This window comes from Zophobas morio, unplaced genomic scaffold (assembly GCF_036711695.1).
Source record: "Zophobas morio isolate AGI-343-1 ecotype UQ-CSIRO unplaced genomic scaffold, CSIRO_AGI_Zmor_V1 ptg000025l, whole genome shotgun sequence".
Lineage (NCBI taxonomy): Eukaryota > Metazoa > Arthropoda > Insecta > Coleoptera > Tenebrionidae > Zophobas > Zophobas morio.
The window spans coordinates 505,252-527,165 of NW_026972130.1; the positions used below are offsets into that span (position 1 = coordinate 505,252).

The 21,914-nt window shown below is 37.5% G+C and overlaps 2 protein-coding genes and 1 long non-coding RNA gene across 3 annotated transcripts; 1 reads left to right on the forward strand and 2 right to left on the reverse strand.

Annotated features, from left to right (window-relative positions):
- The first annotated feature begins 8,196 nt into the window (after window positions 1-8,196).
- Window positions 8,197-9,737, forward strand: LOC135135783 (uncharacterized). The gene is made up of 3 exons (XM_064064903.1): window positions 8,197-8,912; window positions 8,963-9,392; window positions 9,454-9,737. Exons 1-3 carry the CDS (start codon window positions 8,475-8,477, stop codon window positions 9,735-9,737), a joined length of 1,152 nt encoding a protein of 383 aa, XP_063920973.1. The 5' UTR covers window positions 8,197-8,474.
- An 838-nt stretch (window positions 9,738-10,575) lies between these two features.
- On the reverse strand, window positions 10,576-11,547 carry LOC135135951 (uncharacterized). The gene is made up of 3 exons (XR_010281639.1): window positions 11,349-11,547; window positions 11,158-11,302; window positions 10,576-10,850 (listed from the first exon to the last, which is right to left on the reverse strand). It is a non-coding gene; the product is annotated as an uncharacterized LOC135135951 (long non-coding RNA).
- A 7,278-nt stretch (window positions 11,548-18,825) lies between these two features.
- Window positions 18,826-21,683, reverse strand: LOC135135784 (piggyBac transposable element-derived protein 3-like). The gene is made up of 5 exons (XM_064064905.1): window positions 21,589-21,683; window positions 20,886-20,897; window positions 19,960-20,680; window positions 19,173-19,887; window positions 18,826-19,121 (listed from the first exon to the last, which is right to left on the reverse strand). The coding sequence occupies exons 1-5, from the start codon at window positions 21,681-21,683 to the stop codon at window positions 18,826-18,828; spliced, it is 1,839 nt and encodes a 612-aa protein (XP_063920975.1).
- Window positions 21,684-21,914: the final 231 nt, after the last annotated feature.

Consider the following 21,914-nt stretch of genomic DNA (forward strand, 5'->3'; position numbering starts at 1 on the left):
GGCCCTGGGCACTCCCGCTTTTGAGCTTTGACTGATGGTATCGAAAAATAGTTAGTTATGCTACGTTTCATTTTTAAGATCTTCGCGGTTCTGAATCCCGAAAGAAACTGATTTTTAAATCCAAAGCAAGGGGCGTGCACGGGTGCAATCGTCATAAGCCGACGTGACTATTCAAACATTGCATTTGTTTACGCTAGTCGGTATATATAATAATAAGTTGCGTGTCGCCGGCGCCATAATATGTCGATTCGAGAATTTTATGGTAGCTATTAAGTGTCCAGAGCGTGAAAAAATCATCTGTGGGCACCGGCTTCATTTGTAAAAAATTTTTTTTCGAGATTTTAAAAATTTACACCGGTATTCCTAGAAAAATTGAGGTGGGCAACAGGGTGGGCCGCAAAGTTTTTGTTTGGACCATGACCTGCTCGGACCCATGCACTTTTGTTCACCGTTTTCGAGAGAAAGCTATTCACGCCACGTCCGTTCTGTTCCACCGCTCGGACGAGAATGGGACGAGAACCAAATTCAAAATTCAAATTTAATATGTCTTTATTATTCGTCAAATTGTTCACATTTTTGCCGCATACACGTCTACATGTATTCTTAATTATTGGATTGTTAGACCCATGTACTATGTGGGATTACATATCGCATGGTGATTTTCATTTTTAGAATGTAGGGGTGACTTAAAATATTAAAATACTTAAAATAGTTCTTGTTAATCATTTGCATCTAAGTTTGTCATTTTATTTTGCAATGAAAAGTGGCAAAAGCACTGCTTTTTAACTTACTAACTAATCTATTCTAACTATTTAGAGGTTATGTACTGTTATTTACAAAAGGGGGTGGTGTGGCGGGGTATTTACAATAGGGGGGGGGGGTGTTATGGCTTCTTTGATGAAACCGCTCTCAATTATTTTTTGTCATGTCATAGATTTCGAGTCGGTGATATGCCGGCTGATGTTTGGCTCTCGGCCCGTCTGGGAGGAGGTTTCGAGTTAGGAGACTCTGTTGGAGCCTCGTCAAATAGAATCTTTTACTCAGTCTATCGACGTGCTCCCGCACAGTCTCCAGTCCAGTTACAGCCACCATATCAGCGATTCTGGCATATCGATTTTGTTTCGTTATCAGTCTGAGGCATTCATTTTGAAACCCCCTAAGTCGCGTCATTTGAGTGTCACTTATGCCGTACCATACAGGTGCTGCATAAGTGACAATCGGTCTGACTATTGTCTTGTAAATAGTTAGTTTATTTGTCATATCCAGTCCACTTTTCTTAGTCGTCATCATCGAGTATAATTGTCGAAGTGTCGCGTTTGCCGATGTCATTGTCTTGTCAATGTGTCTTTTAAAGGACAGTCTCTTGTCTAGTATAACTTCCAGGTACTTCACCTGCGGCTCTTCAGTGACTGGTTTGTGGTGAATTCTGAGCTTCGTTAACATACTGTTCTATGTGAATTTTCTAGTAAAAATGATATTTTCCGTTTTCTCAGAGTTCAGTTCGACTCGCCAATCACCGAAGTACCTCACAAGCTGGTACATCTGGAGTTGTACTTGTCTGTTGGCCACCTCTGCACTGGAAGAGCTGGCGACCTAACGGCTACATTCTCGATAACCGTGGCGGGGAATATCACCCTTTCGTGCGGTATTGTTTGTCGTACCAGAGCTGCCACCCCTCCAGCTCTGGTGTCTCCTGTCCTCTCTTGTCTCTGTGTTACGTAATGTCTGATATTTAGTCTGTCCTTGTCCGTCAACTTGGTCTCCCCTATTAGCATTATGTCCACGTCATGCGTGGATAAAAATTCTATTAGGGGAGACATTTTGTTCGATATGCCATTAGCGTTCCAGTAATAAATTTTTACAGATTTACAGCGCATAATTGTCCAGATTCTCTGTAAATTTTACAAAAGCAATGAATTTTTTTTTGTTTGTTTTGGCAAGCACTAAGCGCACTTGTTAAATCGCTGATTGCCCTTAACATTTCTGCAACATTACAGACTTCATTTAAGCAGTGAAAATGTCATTAGCGCCACTTTGCACTCGATTTTTAGCACTCGCGTTACTTTCACTGGCACTTGCTGCTGATCGCACCTGATGTTGTTGTTGCTGCCGCTGCTGGTACTACTGCTGCTGCTGCTGCTGCTGGTACTACTGCTGCTGCTGCTGCTGCTGTTGCTGTCGCTGTTGCCACGGGTTGGGTTTTGGGAGTGGCGCTTGCACGTAGTTTGGTTTCGGTTTTTCTTGTTGTTGTTGGCCGGTCATTTGTACCCTGCGCTGGTAACTTGGGCACAGGGTGTCACTTGCCCTGTGGTTACCAGGGCATTTCACCAGTTCTTCCTTGTCCACTGTGCAGTCTCTTGTCGAGTGATTTTTCGCGCATACCATGCACACCACCTCAGCATAACAGTTTGAGGTGGCGTGCCCCCACTCCTGGCAGTTTCTGCAGTGTATAATTTGTCGTTTGTTTTCATGCCGTTCCCATGTTATTTGACAGTTAAGAAGGATTCTGGCTTTCGCCTGGAGATGCTTGATTAGCACATCTTTGGAACATATTATCAGGTACATTTTCCTATCGGTATTCTTCATTTGATAGGTTTCTTTCGGGGGCAGTCCTATTTTCTCTAATGCTTCATCTATTTCCTCGGTGTCTGGTCCCCAATCAAGTCCTTTGAGCACATATTTGCTTTTTCGGTATACGTGTGGAAGCTAACTTTTCTGCTTTCCAGCCTCGATATTAGTAGTTTCCTTTCATAGGCGTTTTTTGTAGTAATCGTTGTACGATTCCTTGAGTATTTTAACATTTTTTTTTGCTACTTCCGCTAACAGTTGTTAATTCTTTGAGGAAACGCTTTACTATAATTTTTCAACAAATGAGTTTCGAAAAGCAGAGAAGCCTCTAGATATTCAGAAAATGAAAATCGATTTTATTTATTAGTTGTAGCTTACCAGAGTGAGATGAGTTGGACTTTCCGAGCTGTGCGTTCGGAGTGATCTTGGCCTGGAGGCGATGGCTGGGGTGCTTCTGGAGGAAGCACTCGGCATGGGGGTGCGCGGAATAGGGTTATGCCCTGACGCGGGTTATAGCGGTAGCGGGTACAATAGCGGGTACAATAGCGGGTACAACAATAGCGGGGTTATAATAATAGCGGGTACTACAATAGCGGGGTTATAAGAATAGCGGGTATTACAATAGCGGGGTTATAAGAATAGCGGGTACTACAATAGCGGGGTTATAAGAATAGCGGGAATCATAAAGCGGGATCAACGACAAGATGGCGGGTTATGTCGCTGCCGGTACGACTACGACTTCACAATGCGCGTCCAGTCCACTCGACTTGTTGCTACTCAAGCGGTCACCAAAAGCAAAAAAGGGCCGCAATAGATCGGCCACCAGTGTAGCGAGGGTTGCGGGTGCAGTACTGCACCAAGCGATACAAATTAAACTAAAACTAAATAAAGATTGTGTTGGGGACGAGACATTAGTAATAATTACATCGCAAACTTCTTTTGCCATTTGTCGTTTACTGTCTTCACAGCGAGGTCGTTTAGATGAGGAACAGCGTAGTAGCGGGTTCGCTCCGACCGGTTGTTGTGCTGGACTGTCGCAATTGGATCGTATTTCTTTTTTAGCGCCTTGGTTAGTTTCCACAATGAATAGTCGTCAGGATTTAGTTGGCGTGCTTTGTCCTCCACTTATCATTACGATATTTTTTAATTGCTGCTTTAATGTCATTGTTCATTGTTTTAACGATTTTGAAATATTGTCGGTTTCTTGTTCGTTGATATATTTTTCTGATTTTGTTTCACTTTGCAAGTTGGGTTTTTATTGTATCAGGGAGTTGATCCTTGTATGGGTTGATATTTTTTGTTGTTACTACTAGGCATTTTGCTGCTTGTAATGTATATATAAATGTTTGTACCTCTGCTCTAAAATGTCTGTGTTGTTTATTTCATTATTTATTTTTAAATTTTGATTAAGATGTTGCCGAAATTTTTGCCAGTTGGCATTTTTAGATAAGATTCAATTTTGATTGTTCGTTTTTCAAAAAACTGATTTGGGACTTCTATCAGGACAAGTCTGTGATCCGAATTCAATGCAGAAACTACCCGAGGCGCTGTGACGTTTATATTTTTAGTGTGATAGTGTGATCTGTCGGCGTTGGTGTTGAGCCGTTTGCGGGATAGTGGGTGGGTTCGGTATTTGGGTGAAAGATTAGATTACTGTTGTTGAGATAGTCTAGTAATTTGTTCTCGTATGTCGCGATTTGAGGTCACCAACTGTTATTAATTTGCGGAAAAGTCTGGATAATGCGTCCAAGTCTGTATTTTTGAGTTTGTTGGATGGCTTGTTGTACACTACCGCTACTGTTGTACTGTCTATTAGTGGAATTGCAGTCGTTTCTATCGAACTATTTAATATGATTTTAGTCTCGCTGTGCGAGATGTCACTTCTGACTAGAAGTGCCACCCCGCTCCATGCTATTTTTACGGTAAACGGCATAATTTTTGATTCTGAATTTGTGGTTACTTTTAAGATGTGTAAAGGCCATTACTTCTACTGTTTTACTTAATATCCCGTTTGCGTTATATTGTGCAATTATCAAGTTTTTATAAACCATAATCAGCAAAATTATTTGTCATGAACTCTAACTTTACTATAAATTTTTGTCCGGTCGTGCAGGAGCTCAGCTTGTTGGTGAGATCCCGCACGGACCGGATCATATTTTTGATATTAATTGCTTGCGAGAGCTTTTTCAGCTCTGCATTTAGCTGCATAAAGTTATTTGCCTCGTTCTCAGTTTGTATTTGGATTGCTTACTGCAGGAGTCGGCAACCTTTTTAGGAGAGTGGGCCACTTCAAAAAAAAAAAAAAAATTTACGCGGGCCGCACAGCAAAAAAAATCTTTATACAGAAACAATTTTATTAGGATTAATATGTTATAATAAGACAATAAAAATAAAATCTAATAATATAATCACATAAATAAAAAACCTGATTTTGTTGAGAAGTGACATTACAATTCAGTGCGACTTTTGCTGCTGTATCATTTTTGCCAATTCATCCAAGTCGGCATCAGTTTGCGATACAGAAATCCTGAGAATGTTTTGTAAATTGTCATCAGCCAATCTTGTCCTGTATTTTGTTTTAATAATATTCATCCGCGAAAACGTTTGTTCGCACAAATAAGTATGTACATACTTCCAAAAATGCAAATCATTGATTTTGCAAAATTCTTAACATTTGGAAATTTATTTTCGGGTAGGCTTGAATAAAACAGTGTTAAATTATTTTCATCAAAATTATTTTTATATATACTATTTGCCTGTAAATCTATTAGTTCTAGTTGTAAATTTTCCGGTGCATTTGTCACATTAAAGTTAAAAGGATTTTCAAATATTTCGATGTCACGTTCTTGCTCAAAAAAATCTTTAAATCGCAAACAGAAATTTTCTTCCAGTAATCTCAAAGAATTAACATCATTAGAAATACACTGTTTATCATTTCTTGTTAACACTGATTGTAAAGTAGGAAAATGACAATAATTATTCCTCTCAATTTGTGAAATAAACAATTTTAGTTTTAACCGAAAACTTTTAATTTCTGTAAATAACTCATTAATTAATTTTCCTTTTCTTTGTAGAATTATATTTAATTTATTGATGTAAGTTGTAATGTCAACAAGAAAAGCTAACTCGCTTACCCACTGAAAATTCGATATTTCTGGTATACTCTTTTCTTTGTCTGTCAAAAATATTTCAATTTCAAGTCTCAAATCAAAAAATCTTTTTAAAACTTTTCCACGACTAAGCCACCTTACTTCAGAAAAGTACATAATATCTTCATATTCTGCATCGATGTCATTTAAGAATTCTCGAAAACTTCGATGATTCATACCATTTTTGCGAATGTAATTAACGGTTGATATTACAGTGTCCATAACATTTTTCAAACTAACAACTTTGGCACAAAATGCATGTTGATGAATAATGCAATGCAGTTGTAAAGGGGTAGGTGTAATATTTAATTCCGTGATTTTTCTATTAATCAACCCCATTAAACCTGTATTATGACCTGTCATGTTCTTGGCACCATCTGTTGTCACAACCTCAAATTTTCCCATTTCAGATCGTAAATACTAAAAACATTAAGACCCGATTTATAGAAAGCGATGTTAAAATTAATTCGCGATTAACTTTTAACTGAGGTCCGTTGCCAGGCAACGCACATATTTTAACCAATCACGGGCTCATATTCCACATTTTAATTCTCTGTTAAACTAATCGAGGATTAAATATTTAACTCGCTGTTCTATAAACCGGCCCTTAATAGTTCCAAAAATATTTCTTCGCCTTTTGTGCTTCCATGAAGACTTTTCAGTGCAGCTAGTTCCTCCGTTACACAAAATTGTTTATCAATTCCACGGATAAAAATCAACAGTTGAGCGGTACTAGTAATATCGTTGCTTTCATCAAGAGCAAGTGAAAAATATTCAAATTTTGTAGACATTCCTTTTAATTTACAAAACATATTTGTCGATATATCTTCAATTCGGCGAACTACTGTGCGCGCAGACAAACTAATATTTGCAAATGTCTTAATTTTATCCGGACAAATTTCATTATTATTATTATTATTATTAAAATGAAGCGCTCGGGCAGAGACCGAAGTCTGTTATGCCCGCGCAAGACGACAATTGATGCAATCACAAATTATTTTAAATATAATAAATTATGGATATAACTACAGCTATCTACGGTTTCGAAAGGTGTCGTAGTTGACCTTAAATCTAGGAACGGAAGCACTTTCAACAACTTCAGGGGGTAATGCATTCCATTCGGTGAATACCCTGTTAGTGACGAACGTCTGACGAATGGAAGTCCGAAAATTGTCCTTCTCCAATTTGAACCGGTGACCTCTGGTTCGTCCATCAATGTTGACAGGAAAAAGATGTCTGATAGGTGAACTAATATTTGTAAAAGCCTGAAATGTTGTCAACATGTCACCTCTTACACGCCTGTCGGCTAACGATGGCAATTTCATAAGATTAAGTCTGTCAGGGTAAGAGGGGCGCACTTGTCCGTACGGTATTCTTGTGGCACGACGCTGGACAGATTCTAGTAAATTGATATCACGTTGTAATGTTGGAACCCAAACGCAGTTGGCATATTCTAATATCGGTCTAACATAAGTTTTATACAGTTTAGTTACAGTATTTACATCAGCTTTAGCAAATGTCTTTCCGAGAAGATATAGTATCTTGTTGGCTTTTTTCACGACTTTTGTGATATGTTCAGACCATGTCAAAGTAGACGTTACGATAACACCCATATCCGACAAAGAAACACACTTGGTAAGCTCGGTGCCGTTGATATAATAAGTTTGCTTTGGATTGTCGCTGCCTAAATAAAGGATATTACATTTGTCCGCATTAATTGGAAGTAACCATTTTAGTGACCAGTTATAAATAGTTGCTATATCCTTCGTTAAGACTTCATAATTGGAACAAATATTGTAGATTTTCAAATCGTCAGCATACATTGCCCAAGGAGAAATTAAGCAGTCTTTTATGTCGGATACATACGCTAAAAACAACAAGGGTCCTAATACAGAGCCCTGTGGTACACCGCTCAGAACTGGAAAAGGAGAACTAAACATATCACCAACCTTAACCTTAAATATTCGGTCAGAAAGAAAAGATTCAATCCACCTGAGAAGACTATCTTGGATTCCATAATGTCGTAATTTCAAAAGGAGTCGGCGTTTCGGCACACGATCGAAAGCCTTCGAAAAATCAAAATACGCGATATCTACTGAGCCACCAGAATCGAGTTCTCTAGTCCAGTTGTCTAAACAACAGAGCAAATTGGTCGCTATGGACTTTCCAGGTGTGAAACCATGTTGCTCACGAGGTATAACCTGGTGTGCTGTTAAAAACGCCACCAACTGATCGTAGATGATACATTCCATTAGTTTCACTACTACTGAAGTTAAACTTATAGGCCTATAGTTCGCCGCATTAAACTTGTCCCCTTTTTTGAACACAGGTGTGATGGTGGCAGTTTTCCAATCGTTTGGCAATCGTCCTGACCGAAATGATTGCTTCATTCACCGCAGTTAAAATGCACTTTTTAATAAACTCTCCATCAGTAAATGCTTCGCCGTGTTCAGCAATTAATTTTGAAATTTGTAATAGTATATTAAAAAACAAGTTTCATAAGACAAATCTTAAAGCACGAATTCAAGTTTAAAAAAACGAGTGGCGTAGCCACGAGTTTTTTTAAAGAATGAGTGCTTTAGGGTCTTATGAAACGAGTGTTTTATACAGTTTTTTGTAATTTGCCATTTTATGCCGTTTTTCGAAAAAAAATTTTCATTTCGCCGATTTAGGGATTTTTGTGACAGTTGGTACTTACTGGCAATGATCTTTTAAATTTAAAAGTGAAAATTTAATCTAGTCGGCTTTTGTTTTATAATGTCACAAAGTACTAAAATGGAAGACAATCAAGACAACATTTTATGTACGCCTCCGGAAATCCGTGAAATTGCCAAAAATACGGTTCAAAACTTACTACCTGATAAATCTCGTGAGGAGTATATGAAACAGTACGAAAAATTCGAATCATGGTGCAACCAAAATAATATTCACGTCATCTCCGAAAACGTCCTACTTGGATATTTTGAACTTAAGCGTACAAAATACAAGCCATCGACGTTATGGACAATTTACTCGATGTTAAGGTCCTGCTTGAGTGTACACAAAAACGTTGATATTTCGAAATTCAACAAATTGCAGGCTTTATTGAAACGAGCATCTCAACATTATACTCCTAAAAAATCTAAAATTTTAGAAGAGAATAATATAAACACATTTCTGAGTGATGCCGATGATAAGACATACCTGGCAATGAAAGTAGGTTACCATTATTGTAGCTTCAAATTCAACTATGATATTTATTTCAGGTTATCTTAATCATGGGTTATAATGGAGCATGTAGGCGAGAGGAGTTGACGAATATGTGTGTAGATGACATACAATATAGAGCTGATTCCATAATGGTCGTTATACCGAAAACCAAAAATTATGTCCCTAGAACTTTCCTCGTGACAGACGAAAATTGGATTCACCTAATTAAAAAATATGCCAACTTAAGGCCTAAAAGAGTAACCCACCGGCGATTTTTTTTAACGTACCGTAATGGGTATTGTATTAATTGCCCTATGGGGATTAATATGATAGGAAAAGTGCCTAAAATAATTGCTGCCTTTCTTAAATTATCAGATCCTGAACATTTTACAGGGCATTGTTTTAGGCGATCTAGTGCCACACATATCGCAAATTCTGGCGGCGATTTATTAACAATAAAACGCTTAGGTGGATGGAAATCTTCAGGTAGTTCACTTTGTTTTTAATTTCGAGAGGAAACTAATGTCTGTTCTGTTTTAATGTTCAGGAGTTGCTGAAACCTATGTCGAAGCATCCCTGCAAAATAAAATTGATGTCGCAAATATGTTTGCACAACAAAAGGATTTAAACTTACCTGGATGCTCCACTTCCACAGCTTCGGAGCAAGAAATAAACATAAATTCGGACAGAAGCAAAACAGTTCCTGATAGCAAAAACAATGAACAAAATTTGTCCTCGACACATGGGTTAACTGTAAATTCTAAAGATAATTCCAAAGTTAATATCAATATATATAATAATTGTACCTTCCAGCAACCAATGTCAAATTAACGTTTGTCATTTCTTTCGGTAGGAATAGAATCTTTCTTTATTACATTGTTGATTAGAAATGATTTTAACAGACCAGTAACCACACTTTTAGACTGTTACTCCTTTTACTAGCGCACACAGAACAACTAGCGCACTAGCGAAATGGCGCGAGTTTCACAAAACTAGCGCGTTTTTTCAAATAATTTGATTAATGTGAATTAAAGCTAAGATAAACATTAGAACTAAGAAATCAAACTTGTATTAATACTGTTTATTACGACCATATGTATAATTGTATAATTGTAGGTACGTTCTAACAAATTTAATTTCTATGAATCCATTGTTTATGTTATTTAATTTTCTTCGGTGGTAAAACGAGCAATAATGGTAAAAATACAACTATTACTGCAAATATATAAACCCTGTATTTGTCCAAATCAAATTTTTCCGCTGGACACTTCTTACTTCTTCTTTCCCGATGAATTGACACACAGTATATCATTCAGGAGGGACAGTTCGTCAAATATAGGAACAACGGTGTCCTTATCCAACCGTTTTTATTAGGCGGAATATTTGAAACGAAGTGGAATATTGGTTGCCTAAATTACAAATACAAGCACAGTATAGACATCAATTGATATCTATACTGTGACACAAGTTCGTAAGACAACATAAAAAGAAATAATATAAACATTGGATCAATATTAAAAAACTGAAACCAATATTTGAAGCGTGGTATGAAGACCACGAAGAAAATACCTTTTTGAACAATAAAAAAGAATTGTGCTTATATTTATTTTACATATTTATTAGTAAAAGTCTATCACTTTACCAAGTTAATTTCAACATAAACATTTAACAACTATTTAACAAGGCATTGACAACTATTTTGTCAATGCCTTCAATTTTCGCCAAATGTGAACCGTTTGAAGAGTCAGAAAGTGAACGCTGTTGTTTTCATCTTCCCTGGGAAAAGTACTTTGTTTTTGGTTGAATATTTGTTGCTAGTGAAATTAGTGAAGTGATTGTGAGAACCTTTTCATAGTAACATGGACTGCAGTGGTAGACCACCTCGTAATTGCAGGCACAATGAAAAAACCTGCTTCAGCAGCTTCTTTAAATTTCTCTTGAAATCTGTAAGATAAGAAATATATAAAGAATTATATTATTCTATAATCAATAAAAAATTATTTAGCAAGCAATTTTTACAGCACAATAAAAATGTCAATAGTTGTAATGATTTAGGATCTATTTTAGTAGCAATTGAATCTAAAGAGAGTCACCAGTGTCAAATTATGAGTACAGTTTTAAGCTGAACAACTTTTGTCTGTAAATCTGTGGAAGTAAATACGACAAACTACAGACATCTGGACATGGGGGAACAAAATTCTTTAAGTTATGTCTGTGGATACTTAATGAAGAAATGCTTGATGAAATATACCTGTGGCACATGTAGTTATTTTGTCATTGCACGTAATGTTATCATAGATGATAAACTTCTCTGTCACTTCAACGCCTTTGGTGATGATCCACCATTTGGTAATCGTAAGATGCTACATGAAGCATTCACCTTTTATGTTGCAGCCCTAGAAAAACGATTTGCTTCACTATTTTCTACCAAATTAATTTTACCTTCATGTGGCTGATATATAAAAGCAGCCCTCGCAACTGTGTCCACACCAGCATACCACACTCCTGTGCCCTGTGTACAGTTTCCACAAGATTATTTCTTCTATTTATTTGTTCGAACGCGCATTTTCTATTCAGTAAAAATAATAAATCACAGTTACAATATTAAATACTAAACATCTAAAATGTCAAATTTGATGCACAATGTTGACATGTTGACATGGAAGTCATGACACGTTGACAGTTTTACCAACCTAAGTTTTTCGTAAAATGTTCCGTTAAATAATGACTATTATGACATCGCAGATGATGACGTCGCGTTCGTTAATAGCTCTATTAGAGAATCAAAATGGAAGCAAATTACAAAAACTCGTTTTAACTAACGCTGAATTTTGTTCATCACACTTTTTAAAAATGTTTTGTTGGGCATGTAATGACTTTTTCAAAGAATCTACTTTATTTTGCCTCAATTGCGATTCTAATTGATCGTACTCATCTTTATGCTTCGTGTCGTAATGACGGCGTAAATTAAATTCTTTAAAAACATTTACAGTTTCTTTTGCAAATTAAGCATAATGCTTTATTAAAGTTGTTAATGAAAAAGTAATCAAAAGTCCATTTTTCATTAAATACGCGGTTTTCTTCATTTAACTTTCTTCTTTTTGGAGTTTTATTCATTTTAACTAAAACAAAAAAATAATAATAATAACAAAAGAAAAAAAACTTATGTGTTGCTAATTACAAGTTTTGCAATAAAAAGCAATGAATATTTTTCAAAAAAAAAATATAGAATACCTCTTTTTTCTAATTTAAGTGTTAAAATGTAAAAATACAATCAATTGATGTCAAATTTAACAAAAAAATACGTTGTATTAACTTACCTTTCAATGTAAATTGTATAGCAATAATATTATATTTTTTCTTATCAAATTAATTTGGCACTGCAAGACAATGTGATGACACTGATATTCGCCACAAAATAGATTAGGATTATAGAAGCCACACGTTCCTATAATTCACACTCTTTTGGAGTAAGTGGACACCGAACTAGTTGCAAGCGTGTCACAAAAAATGTGTGCATTTCCAGGCAAACAACCTTGTGTACCGCCTATTTCCGGTGCAGTTTACTGAGTACAGATGGTACAAATATTTCTAAAATATATGATAGCCCACTTTTGTCCTTTTACAGCATTTTCGGGTTTTGTAGATCCCAACTTATGTAATTATGCAGTTATTTTGTCTGGAGCTCAAGCGGGCCGCACAAAAGTTTACGGCGGGCCGCAGGTTGCCGACACCTGGCTTACTGTATTATTTTTTGGCGGCTTTGATTGTATATTTGTTTTATTACTACTTGGGGCGTCCCTACCTTGTCTAAGTTCGGGACTTTCCATTCGTCACGTCGCTACTGCTGACATTCTTTATTGCCAGACGTTGTGGGTTGGAGGCGGTGCGGACCGGTTTTTGCGCTGCGCCTGCGATTACTTTTTGTCTCTGTTTCATCTGGTCTGCAATATATTTCATCCTACTCTGATATACAGGGCATTCTCCCTCGCACGCGGCGTGTTCGCCTTCACAATTCGCAGACCTGGCTGGATGTTTATCTTTGACTTCTTTATACGGACAGTCTCGAGTCCAGTGGCTGTCTCGCACGCACCGGACGCAGCGCGGGGACAGCTTTTGAACCATAGAAAATAAAAGATATAGAATGGCATCTCTTGTCTGAAAATTTGGTCGTTGCCAACAGCGCCATCTTAATACCTACAACCAGTACTTTCCAAAAATCATGCATTCGATTTCTGTAAATTACTAAAATAAAAAAAGGCGGGTGAATTAAATATGATTACATACTTTCAATAAGCAATAATAATTTCAACTGAAATTCAAATGAATACACAAAATGGGGAACAAACGTTTATATTTATTATACACGAGTATTATTATATAAAACAATAATGTATACAAAATTTGTAAAAAATTAATTGGAGCAATACAAACAAAAAAAAAGGTATTTTTTCATTAGGTCTAATTATAACTATTTTTTCTTGCTTTTGAGAAATTTTAGATAGGCTAGTTTTTTGATGGGATTTTGTGTGGCCTCTACATTTCGGAGATCTTTTCCAGACAAAATTCTGTTCATATTTTTAAGGTATGTAAATACCAACAAATTAACTGTAGTGTTAATAAAAACGTCTCTAGCAGAAGTGTACTTATCGCAAAATAGAGCTTTTAGAAGGTCAAAAGTATCATTATCTTGTACATATTTAAATAGAACAGTTTTTAAATTATAAATTAACATATTCACTGGTAACATTGTATGTAAAATAGTTAACAGATGTTTAAAGTGGAAAACGAATAATGTAGAGGGACGCAAAAGGTGACTATTTTTCTACTGTCGGGCAAGAATGAGACCATGTTGTCTATGGTGGGAATCTGCGCTCATAAGGGCCAAACATTGCTGACAATTCTTGGTGTATTTTTTTATATTTTTTACCACGTATCTGGCAACATAAGTGGCGACTTCTGCACCAAAAGTAGATGATCTACTTACTTCGAAAGGAACAACAACTATGAGTATATTTGATGTTGTGATGGTAATATTATTTGCACCGATTAAATTTCTTGGTATAAGATACTTAAAACCTTCTCCTCGTAACTTTCGCCAAATGTATTCGAGATTACGGATGGAAAAAATCCAATTGGTTAGGGAAGGAGGGAGAGTTCTCTTATTTGTATGGGGACACAGGAAAAATAGTAATAAAATAAATATTGAGGCAAGGGTTTTTTCCCAACCAACATGGCACTGATCGTCGTGAAAAATTTGCAATAGATTATATCGGTTGTTAGCTGGGACAAATAATATCTCTTCGGATTGACCATTTTCGGAAGTAATTATACGAAACAGGGTGTTATTTTTAAACTTTTACAATTTCTTTACGCTAGAGTCATCATGTTTGATAGCTGTCTTAATTTGAGAACATTCTTTGTCCTGAGCTTGTCCAACACGAAGCCAATTTTTGAAGTTAATAGGCCCTGAGCCAACTTGGTTGACGGTTTCAATTGGGTTTCTGCTTAAAAAGTCAACGTGGGCGAGGGTAGCCCCTTTTCGGTACTGAATTTTGAAGTCAAAATCTTGCATGTACGCCCACCAACGTGCAGTACGCGGTTTCAAATCTTTTTTTGTAGCGGATAGTTTCAGAGAATTACAGTCTGCGACGAGAGTAAATTTGACACCAAGAAGGTATACACGGAACTTCTTGAGTGCCTTGACAACGGCTAGCGTTTCAAGATCAAACGAGTGATACCTGCTCTCGTCGGGAGAGGTTTTTCGACTAAAATATTCAACCGGTCGAAACGATTCTCCGTGCTTTTGAAGCAAAATAGCACCGAACCCAAGAGAACTCGCATCTGTATGTAGTTGTGTTTCTAATGCAGGATCAAAAATTGAGAGAAGTGGTTTTTGTGTTAAAACGTCTATTACATACTGTCTGACGTTGTCGCAGTCGGAAGACCAATTGAATGGGACATCGTTTCTAGTTAGATGCGTTATGCAGGCGATTTTTGTTGAAAATGCAGGTATAAATTTACGAAAATAGCTGACCAGCCCCACAAACTGCCTCACCTGTTTGACAGTTGCGGGAGCGTGAGTATTCCGAATCGCCTCAATTTTATATGGATCGGGTCTAATTCCATCACACGAAATTTCGCGTCCTAAATATGTGATCGTTTTCATCAAGAATCGGCATTTAGTAAGATTTCGTAGAGAAACCGGCCTTTTTCATAGCAGCAAGAACCAATTTTAATTTTTCGAGACCTTCCGAAACCGAAACCGAAGGTATGAGGATGTCGTCCATGTAAACCAAGGCGACATTGTACTTCAAATTACCCAGTGCCACGTTAATTGCCTTTTGAAACACCGCCGGTGCGTTCGCAAGGCCGAATGGCATTCGGAGGTACTCGAACTGCCCATCTGGGGTCACGAATGCGGTCTTCGCGATCGAATCAGGTGCGACAGGAATCTGGTGAAACCCAGAAGCCATATCTAGAGACGTAAAAAATCTAATCCTAAACCTAATCGATCCAATTGGTCGTCTATTCTCAGTAAAGGATATCGGTCTTTGACGGTAACTCTGTTAAGAGCGCGGTAATCCACGCACAGGCGATCGGTACCGTTTTTTTTTTGTACCAAAATTGCTGGACTGGCAATAGGCGAATTACTTTCGTGTATAATTTCATTTTTAATCAGATCACTCACGATGTTTCTCACTCGTAAACGTTCCAATTCTGACATGCGATATGGATGGTGGTAAATGATCGTATTTTCCGTTAAAGTGATACTCAATTCGCCCATTTTAACTGCTTGAACACGATTGCTTTTCGTAATAATTTGCGAGAATTCTGCGAGGATGCTTTGTAAGCGTTTTTTATCGCCGGACGATAAATACGTAACCACCTCGTCGCCGATAGGCAACGCTGAAACAACATTTATTCCTATTTTAGGAAGTGTGATTTGAGAGTCTTTATCTTTTACTAACATTACGTTAAAATCATAAATGTTTTCGCCCAAAACAACATCGTAATTACAATTTTTAGATGGTACTACAACGAGGTCTAGCTCGACCCTCACATCGGGAAATTCAAGCATAGCTTTGGTAATAGATCGCGCGACGTGAACGGTCCCATCAAACCACTGTAATGGAGTAACGCGAAATGTTTTCGGGAGGTTTAATTTATGCACCAAAGACTCATTTATCAAAGAGCAAGTTGAGCTTGTATCGATAAGGCAGTTGGGGTCATGGATCGAATACGCAATAATTTCGGACGGACGCAGACAAAGCCTCGGGAGGCGTTGCAATTTTAATAAAAGAAGTGCCGTACTCACCTATAAAAAATATTGACACGGAGGTCGAGCAAATCGGCATCCGCCTCAGTAATAATATCCATATTTTCACGGCATACAATAGGCCGTACCCACAAGACAAGATAAAATCTCGCAACCTTGAGCGACTCTTCGATCGCAAATAAAATCATAATCGGAGGTAATTTTAATGCGATCAATTGGAATCAATGGTTCTCAACAAGACAACGACATAATAATTAGTTTCCCCAAGGAACCCACCCATTTTCCCGACAACGAGATGACTCCGACCACAATAAATTTCTACCTGACCAAAAACGTAACGCCACTATACCGACCGATCTCTCTACCCGACCTACACTCCAACCATAATCCTGTAATTGTTGAGATACCGTTCCGTGAAAAACAGCCGCAACTTAAAAATGACGCAACAAAAAAATTCACAGACTGGACAAAATTCAGAAAGACTACTGACGGACTTGTGACGATAAACACTGACATTAAAACGTCGGAGGAACTGGATCGCGAGGTCGCCGATTTCACGAACGTAATCCAAAAAGGTTACGAGGGAAGCACCTACCTAATCAAACCAAAAAAGCGAAACGAGGAAATCGGCGACCACGCGAAACAGTTAATATCCCTTAGAAACAAAGAAAGCATAAAAAACAAATGTACGAGCTTGCCAAACACATTTGAGTTGTAATTCAAAAATTGGCGCGAAAAACTACAAAAAATACAAGCAGGCGATAACGCTCTATTTAAAATAAGCAAGCTACTGAGAAGAAAGAGCGAACCTATAGGAGCTTTGACTTACAACTCGAAAAAGGCAATGACAGACCAGGAGAAAGCCAATTTGCTCGCCGATTTCTACGAAAAGACGCTTGACCTAGACCTCGAGAATCGCAGCTTTTCGGACTGACAGCGCGTAATAATGAATTTGGCACGCACTGTCGAAGAAACCAATTACGATATAGATAAAAACTACCCGAAAAACAATCTGACCAACCCATGCGAGATTAGAGACTTGATTAAAAAGTTACCGAAAAACAAGGCGCCCGGCCTTGACAAGATCACTAATGAAGCATTAAAGCAGCTTGGCCGCAAGTCGGTCTATCAGCTTCATTACATAATAAATTCCACGATAAAGCTGCAGCACTTCCCCACACCGTGGAAGGGTGCTTTAGTAATACTGCTGCCAAAACAAAGCAAAGCTACCGACGCTCCGGGTAATCCACGATCAGTCTACTATCAAGCGTGGGAACTGGCAGAAAAAGTTATTAACAGATTGACGAGATACGACACAAAATTCAAAATAACACAGGACGAGCAATTTGGCTTTCGACAAGGTCACAATACGATCCAACAAATCACACGAATAGTGACTGACATAACTAATAACTTTAACAAGGACAACATAACACAATTGACACTACTCGACATACGTAAAGCCTTCGACAGAGTCTCGATCCAAGGATTAATCGCCAAACTCCTAGATACGAAAATACCCATCAACTCGATCAAATAATTACAATCATATCTGACAAACATGACATTAATTGTAAAATCTGGAAATTAATTATCCACCACGAGATCAATTAAAGCAGACCGTACCACAAGGATCAATCCTTGGACCCAGACTTTTTTCGCTGTTTGTACACGATTCTAGCACTATACGCGGAAGACACCGCCGTATACGCAAGATCGTTTTACGCCGACGTGACCAATAAACAGGTTCAAATGCATATGAACATAATAAAAAAATGCTACGACGAGTGGCTCGTAGAGATAAACCAAGATAAAACAGAAATAGTTTTATTCAGTTGCAAATACACTAATAATAAAATAATCACATAATTAAGAGTGAAAGGAAGGCAGGTAGACACCCAACCGGTCGCCTAGTATCTAGGCGTTTACCTGTACTCCCGTTTCAACTTTAATCATCATCTCTCACAAACCAAAAACAAAGCCGAAGCGACGCTCAAGGCGGTGTACCTACTTTTCGCAAAAAACAGTTCCTTAACCAACACATTGAACAATACACAGTTTATACCTATGCAGCACCAGTCTGGTGCGGGGTTAGCGACACCGCATTATTAAAACTGCAACGCTTCCAGAAACAACAAGCTCATCAAGATATACAAAAATTACCGACTTACATGACATAACGAAAACCGAACTCCTCAGGACTTATATCGTCAAGCTATCGTACAACTTTTACAAAAACTGACTAACATTTAGCAGACTCACGCAAGACTTGACAAATATTAGAAAACATAATATGACCAAACATATTAGACACAAAATCCCATACATGCGTCTAAGCATATTCAACGAAATAGATTGACCCACATCAACTCCTTTCATTTCCTCGACCTTGTTAGGCAACAATCCCTCTTAACCCATTAATGCCCGAGTAATTTTTTTTTTATTATTTTGATAAAAATTAGCAAAACTTAATGCAATAGCCCTTCTAAACACAAACTAGCAAAAAAAACAACTTTTTTTTTTGTTAACTATGTTTATTTTATCGTATGATATTTCATACGCTGGTCAAAAGAGTGTATGTGTAAAAAACTTTTATTGAAAAATTAATAAAAAAATACTACTTTTTTCACAAAATATTTATTATGGTGTGTGGTAGGCTCTAAAACAATGTGCTGGATGGAGGCCTACATTGCACTTAACACATACAAACTTAGCACATTTCCCACAAAAGCCGCATTTTCGTTGAGTGCTGTTGCTATCTACCAGGTGATCCACGCCATCGTATCTAATTTCGGGCAAAACGGCTCTAGTACATTTTGGTTTTGGTCCACCCAAATGTGGAGGCGATGAAAGCAAAGCTAAAACTGTTCTGCGAACGAATTCTAGTAAACCAACTTTTGGATGTGCAAATCTATACAGCATCCACATATTTACAACTGCTCCGTTAAAACAAAATCTTACATATGGTCAATACCACTTTTTGGAACGTATGAGAATGCGATATAAGCCTCTCATTTTATCAAACAAATCAACTCCCCCCATTCCTTGTTTATATATGCTGACCAAAGATGGTTGTTCAATTGACACTGTACTTTTATCCTTTCTAGACCATCGCTTGCACGAACCCTTAGATAAGCATATGTCATTGTTGATTAGGTTTGTTGCTATATTAACTTGATTATTATCATGCCATCTCACCAGTGTAATACTACCTTCCTTTTCTTGTAACACATAAGAACTTCCACGTTTTTCTTTCTTCAGATCTTTGAGAGGCGCTTTATCAATTCTGTCTGCTCGAATTGTACCAACGCAATTTATATCATAAGCTCGAAGATTATGGAGCAATGAAAGGGAATTAAAAAAGTTATCTAGATAAACCGTAGAACCTTTTGGAATATAATTGAGACATAATTTTTCTGTTACACTTGTTCCTAAAGTAAATCCTTCAATTTTGTCTCCTGCCCCACAATACGGACTAAATTTGAAAAGATAACCGTCCGACGAAGTAAGACACCAAAACTTAAAACCATACCGAATTGGTTTGCCCTTTATAAACTGCTTTAAATTGTGGTGTCCATAATAAGGCTCCATCGCCTCATCTAATGAAAACGAACTACCCAGAGGTTGACAAAATTCTAGAGATTTTTTATTGACATGATCCAGTAACGGCTGAATTTTGTAGCATCTGTTTTTGGTATCGATCTTAGAATTATCGTTAAAGTGCAAAAAACGATGAATACTTTCGAAGCGGTTTCTCGAAATGCTATTACTGACCAGTGAATTGTAAGAATCTGCCTTCGTCTCCCAATACATACGTCTATGTGGTGCTTTGATGTAGCCAGATAGTAACAGAATTGCAAAATATATGTACAATTCCTTAGTTGAAACGTCAAAATTGTGATGTCCTTTCAGTTTGGCATATTTCTTAGACTCATCACAAATAAATTGCATAAACTCCTCATCAAAAAAAGTTCGGAAAATTTCGACTGGTTCCGCATTATTATCAATAATAAATTTTACAATATGCGGGGAACGAGATTTGTTAATTGTTATTTTTTCACCTTGTCTTAACGTTTTTTCTTCCCATTTACGACTTTTGGTATGTTTTACATATAGTTCTTTTTTAAATTTTTTTGCCAGGGGTATTTCATCATCAGAACTAAATTCCTGTACAGTTTGTTCGTCTATGTTTGCGGCTTCTACATTAGACGCGTCCAAATGGACAATATTTTGTTCTCCGTTTTTGTGACATATGATTTCCATCGGCTGTTTGAGAACCCCTTTGCCAATATCTCTAATAGTACCTAAAGGCTCGTCATCGCTATCAGCATCGTCTCTATCACTGTCAGCACCATCAAGAGGTGGCATCAAGATAAGATCGATTTGAGAACTATCTCGTATGGGTTCCATCTCTTCGTCGTCAGAATCTAGTTCCTCTAAAATGTTCAAAAGTTGCTCAGCATCCACCGGATCATTAGGATTATAAAGTTTGCTTCTGTAAAAAAAAACTGTCTTACCTTCTACCGCCCAAGGTATGATTTTTCATACGCAAGCTATTGAATTCAATTTTAGGTAAAAAAAAAATGCAAAACATGTGAAAAAAAATCATAAACAAAATCTACAGACTTTATTTTATATATATCGCAAGAAACATGCATGGATTTTTCTCTTGTAGAAAAAATAAAAAATTGTAAACTTACCTCTTACTCATTCTGCAAAAAATGAAGGACACCGTTTTGCAAAAACCAATATGATAATGTAACTTTGTTTTAAATAATCTCCAATGAATAAGTACTCGAAAGACCATTAAAAAAGGTAGAGTTTGATATATTTCAAAAGCCGGTTCGTTGTCTTTTGTTTTAAGTACCTAACTTCAAACAGTCCCGTTCATATGGTATGAAAAATCATACGGTGGGCAGTAATGGGTTAATCAAAATCAGGCCCTCTCACAAAGCATGGTGAGAAACCCAAATATAACTATCGCGCTGGCAAAGACGAACCAATCACACGCAAAACGTGGGATATTACTACCCATGTATCGCCCATAATTAAAAGCACTATTTAATTATCCTATCCGACCGAGCAACTTGCTAAATCGAGAAAGACCCCGAGGCCTGGACGGCCGAAGCCACAGCAGGTAGAAAATGCTGGGGTGCCGGCCGGTCCAGACACGATAAGAATTAAAGGCAAACCACAATCAAAACAACAAAAGTCAGACAAAAGCAAAAATTTAATTAGTCCAAGCAAATACATGCAGCATCCAATAAAAATATTTGTAAAAACGTAAAGTTAGGAACAAATCCAGAAAAACTAATCACAAAATAAGGGCCAGCAAATCGCGAGCGCTTAAAAGACAGATCTAATAATCTATAAAAAAAGACGGACAAAAATGTGCGTACATACGTTCTCGTCCCCCACAGCACAGCCGGGGAGCAGTAGTCGCTCACGGAACGTTCCATTACACCCGCGGCTAACATTTGTTGTATACACTCGTACATGATTAGGAACGAAGTTCCTCAAGGATCAGTCCTAGGTCCCAAACTGTTCAACATCCATATTTCGGACATCCCGACATTCACAAAAACGGAGCTGGGGGTGTACGCCGATGACACGACCATCTTCGCGCACTCTTTCAGCTCGGAAGTGGCCGCCCGGCAAGTGCAACTGCACCTGAACGTCTTCCAGCCCTACTTTAACGACTGACTCATCAAGGCCAATCCTAAACTACC

Coding starts and splice junctions, on each gene's coding strand:
- LOC135135784 (XM_064064905.1), bottom strand. CDS start 21,683: ATGTACGAGTGTATACAACAAATGTTAGCCGCGGGTGTAATGGAACGT. Junction 19,888..19,959: donor CAGATTCTTACAATTCACTG/GTCAGTAATAGC, acceptor GATAATTCTAAG/ATCGATACCAAAAACAGATG. Junction 19,122..19,172: donor CTTATATCGCATTCTCATAC/GTTCCAAAAAGT, acceptor TTAACGGAGCAG/TTGTAAATATGTGGATGCTG.
- LOC135135783 (XM_064064903.1), top strand. CDS start 8,475: ATGTCACAAAGTACTAAAATGGAAGACAATCAAGACAACATTTTATGT. Junction 8,913..8,962: donor AGACATACCTGGCAATGAAA/GTAGGTTACCAT, acceptor TATTTATTTCAG/GTTATCTTAATCATGGGTTA. Junction 9,393..9,453: donor AGGTGGATGGAAATCTTCAG/GTAGTTCACTTT, acceptor TTTAATGTTCAG/GAGTTGCTGAAACCTATGTC.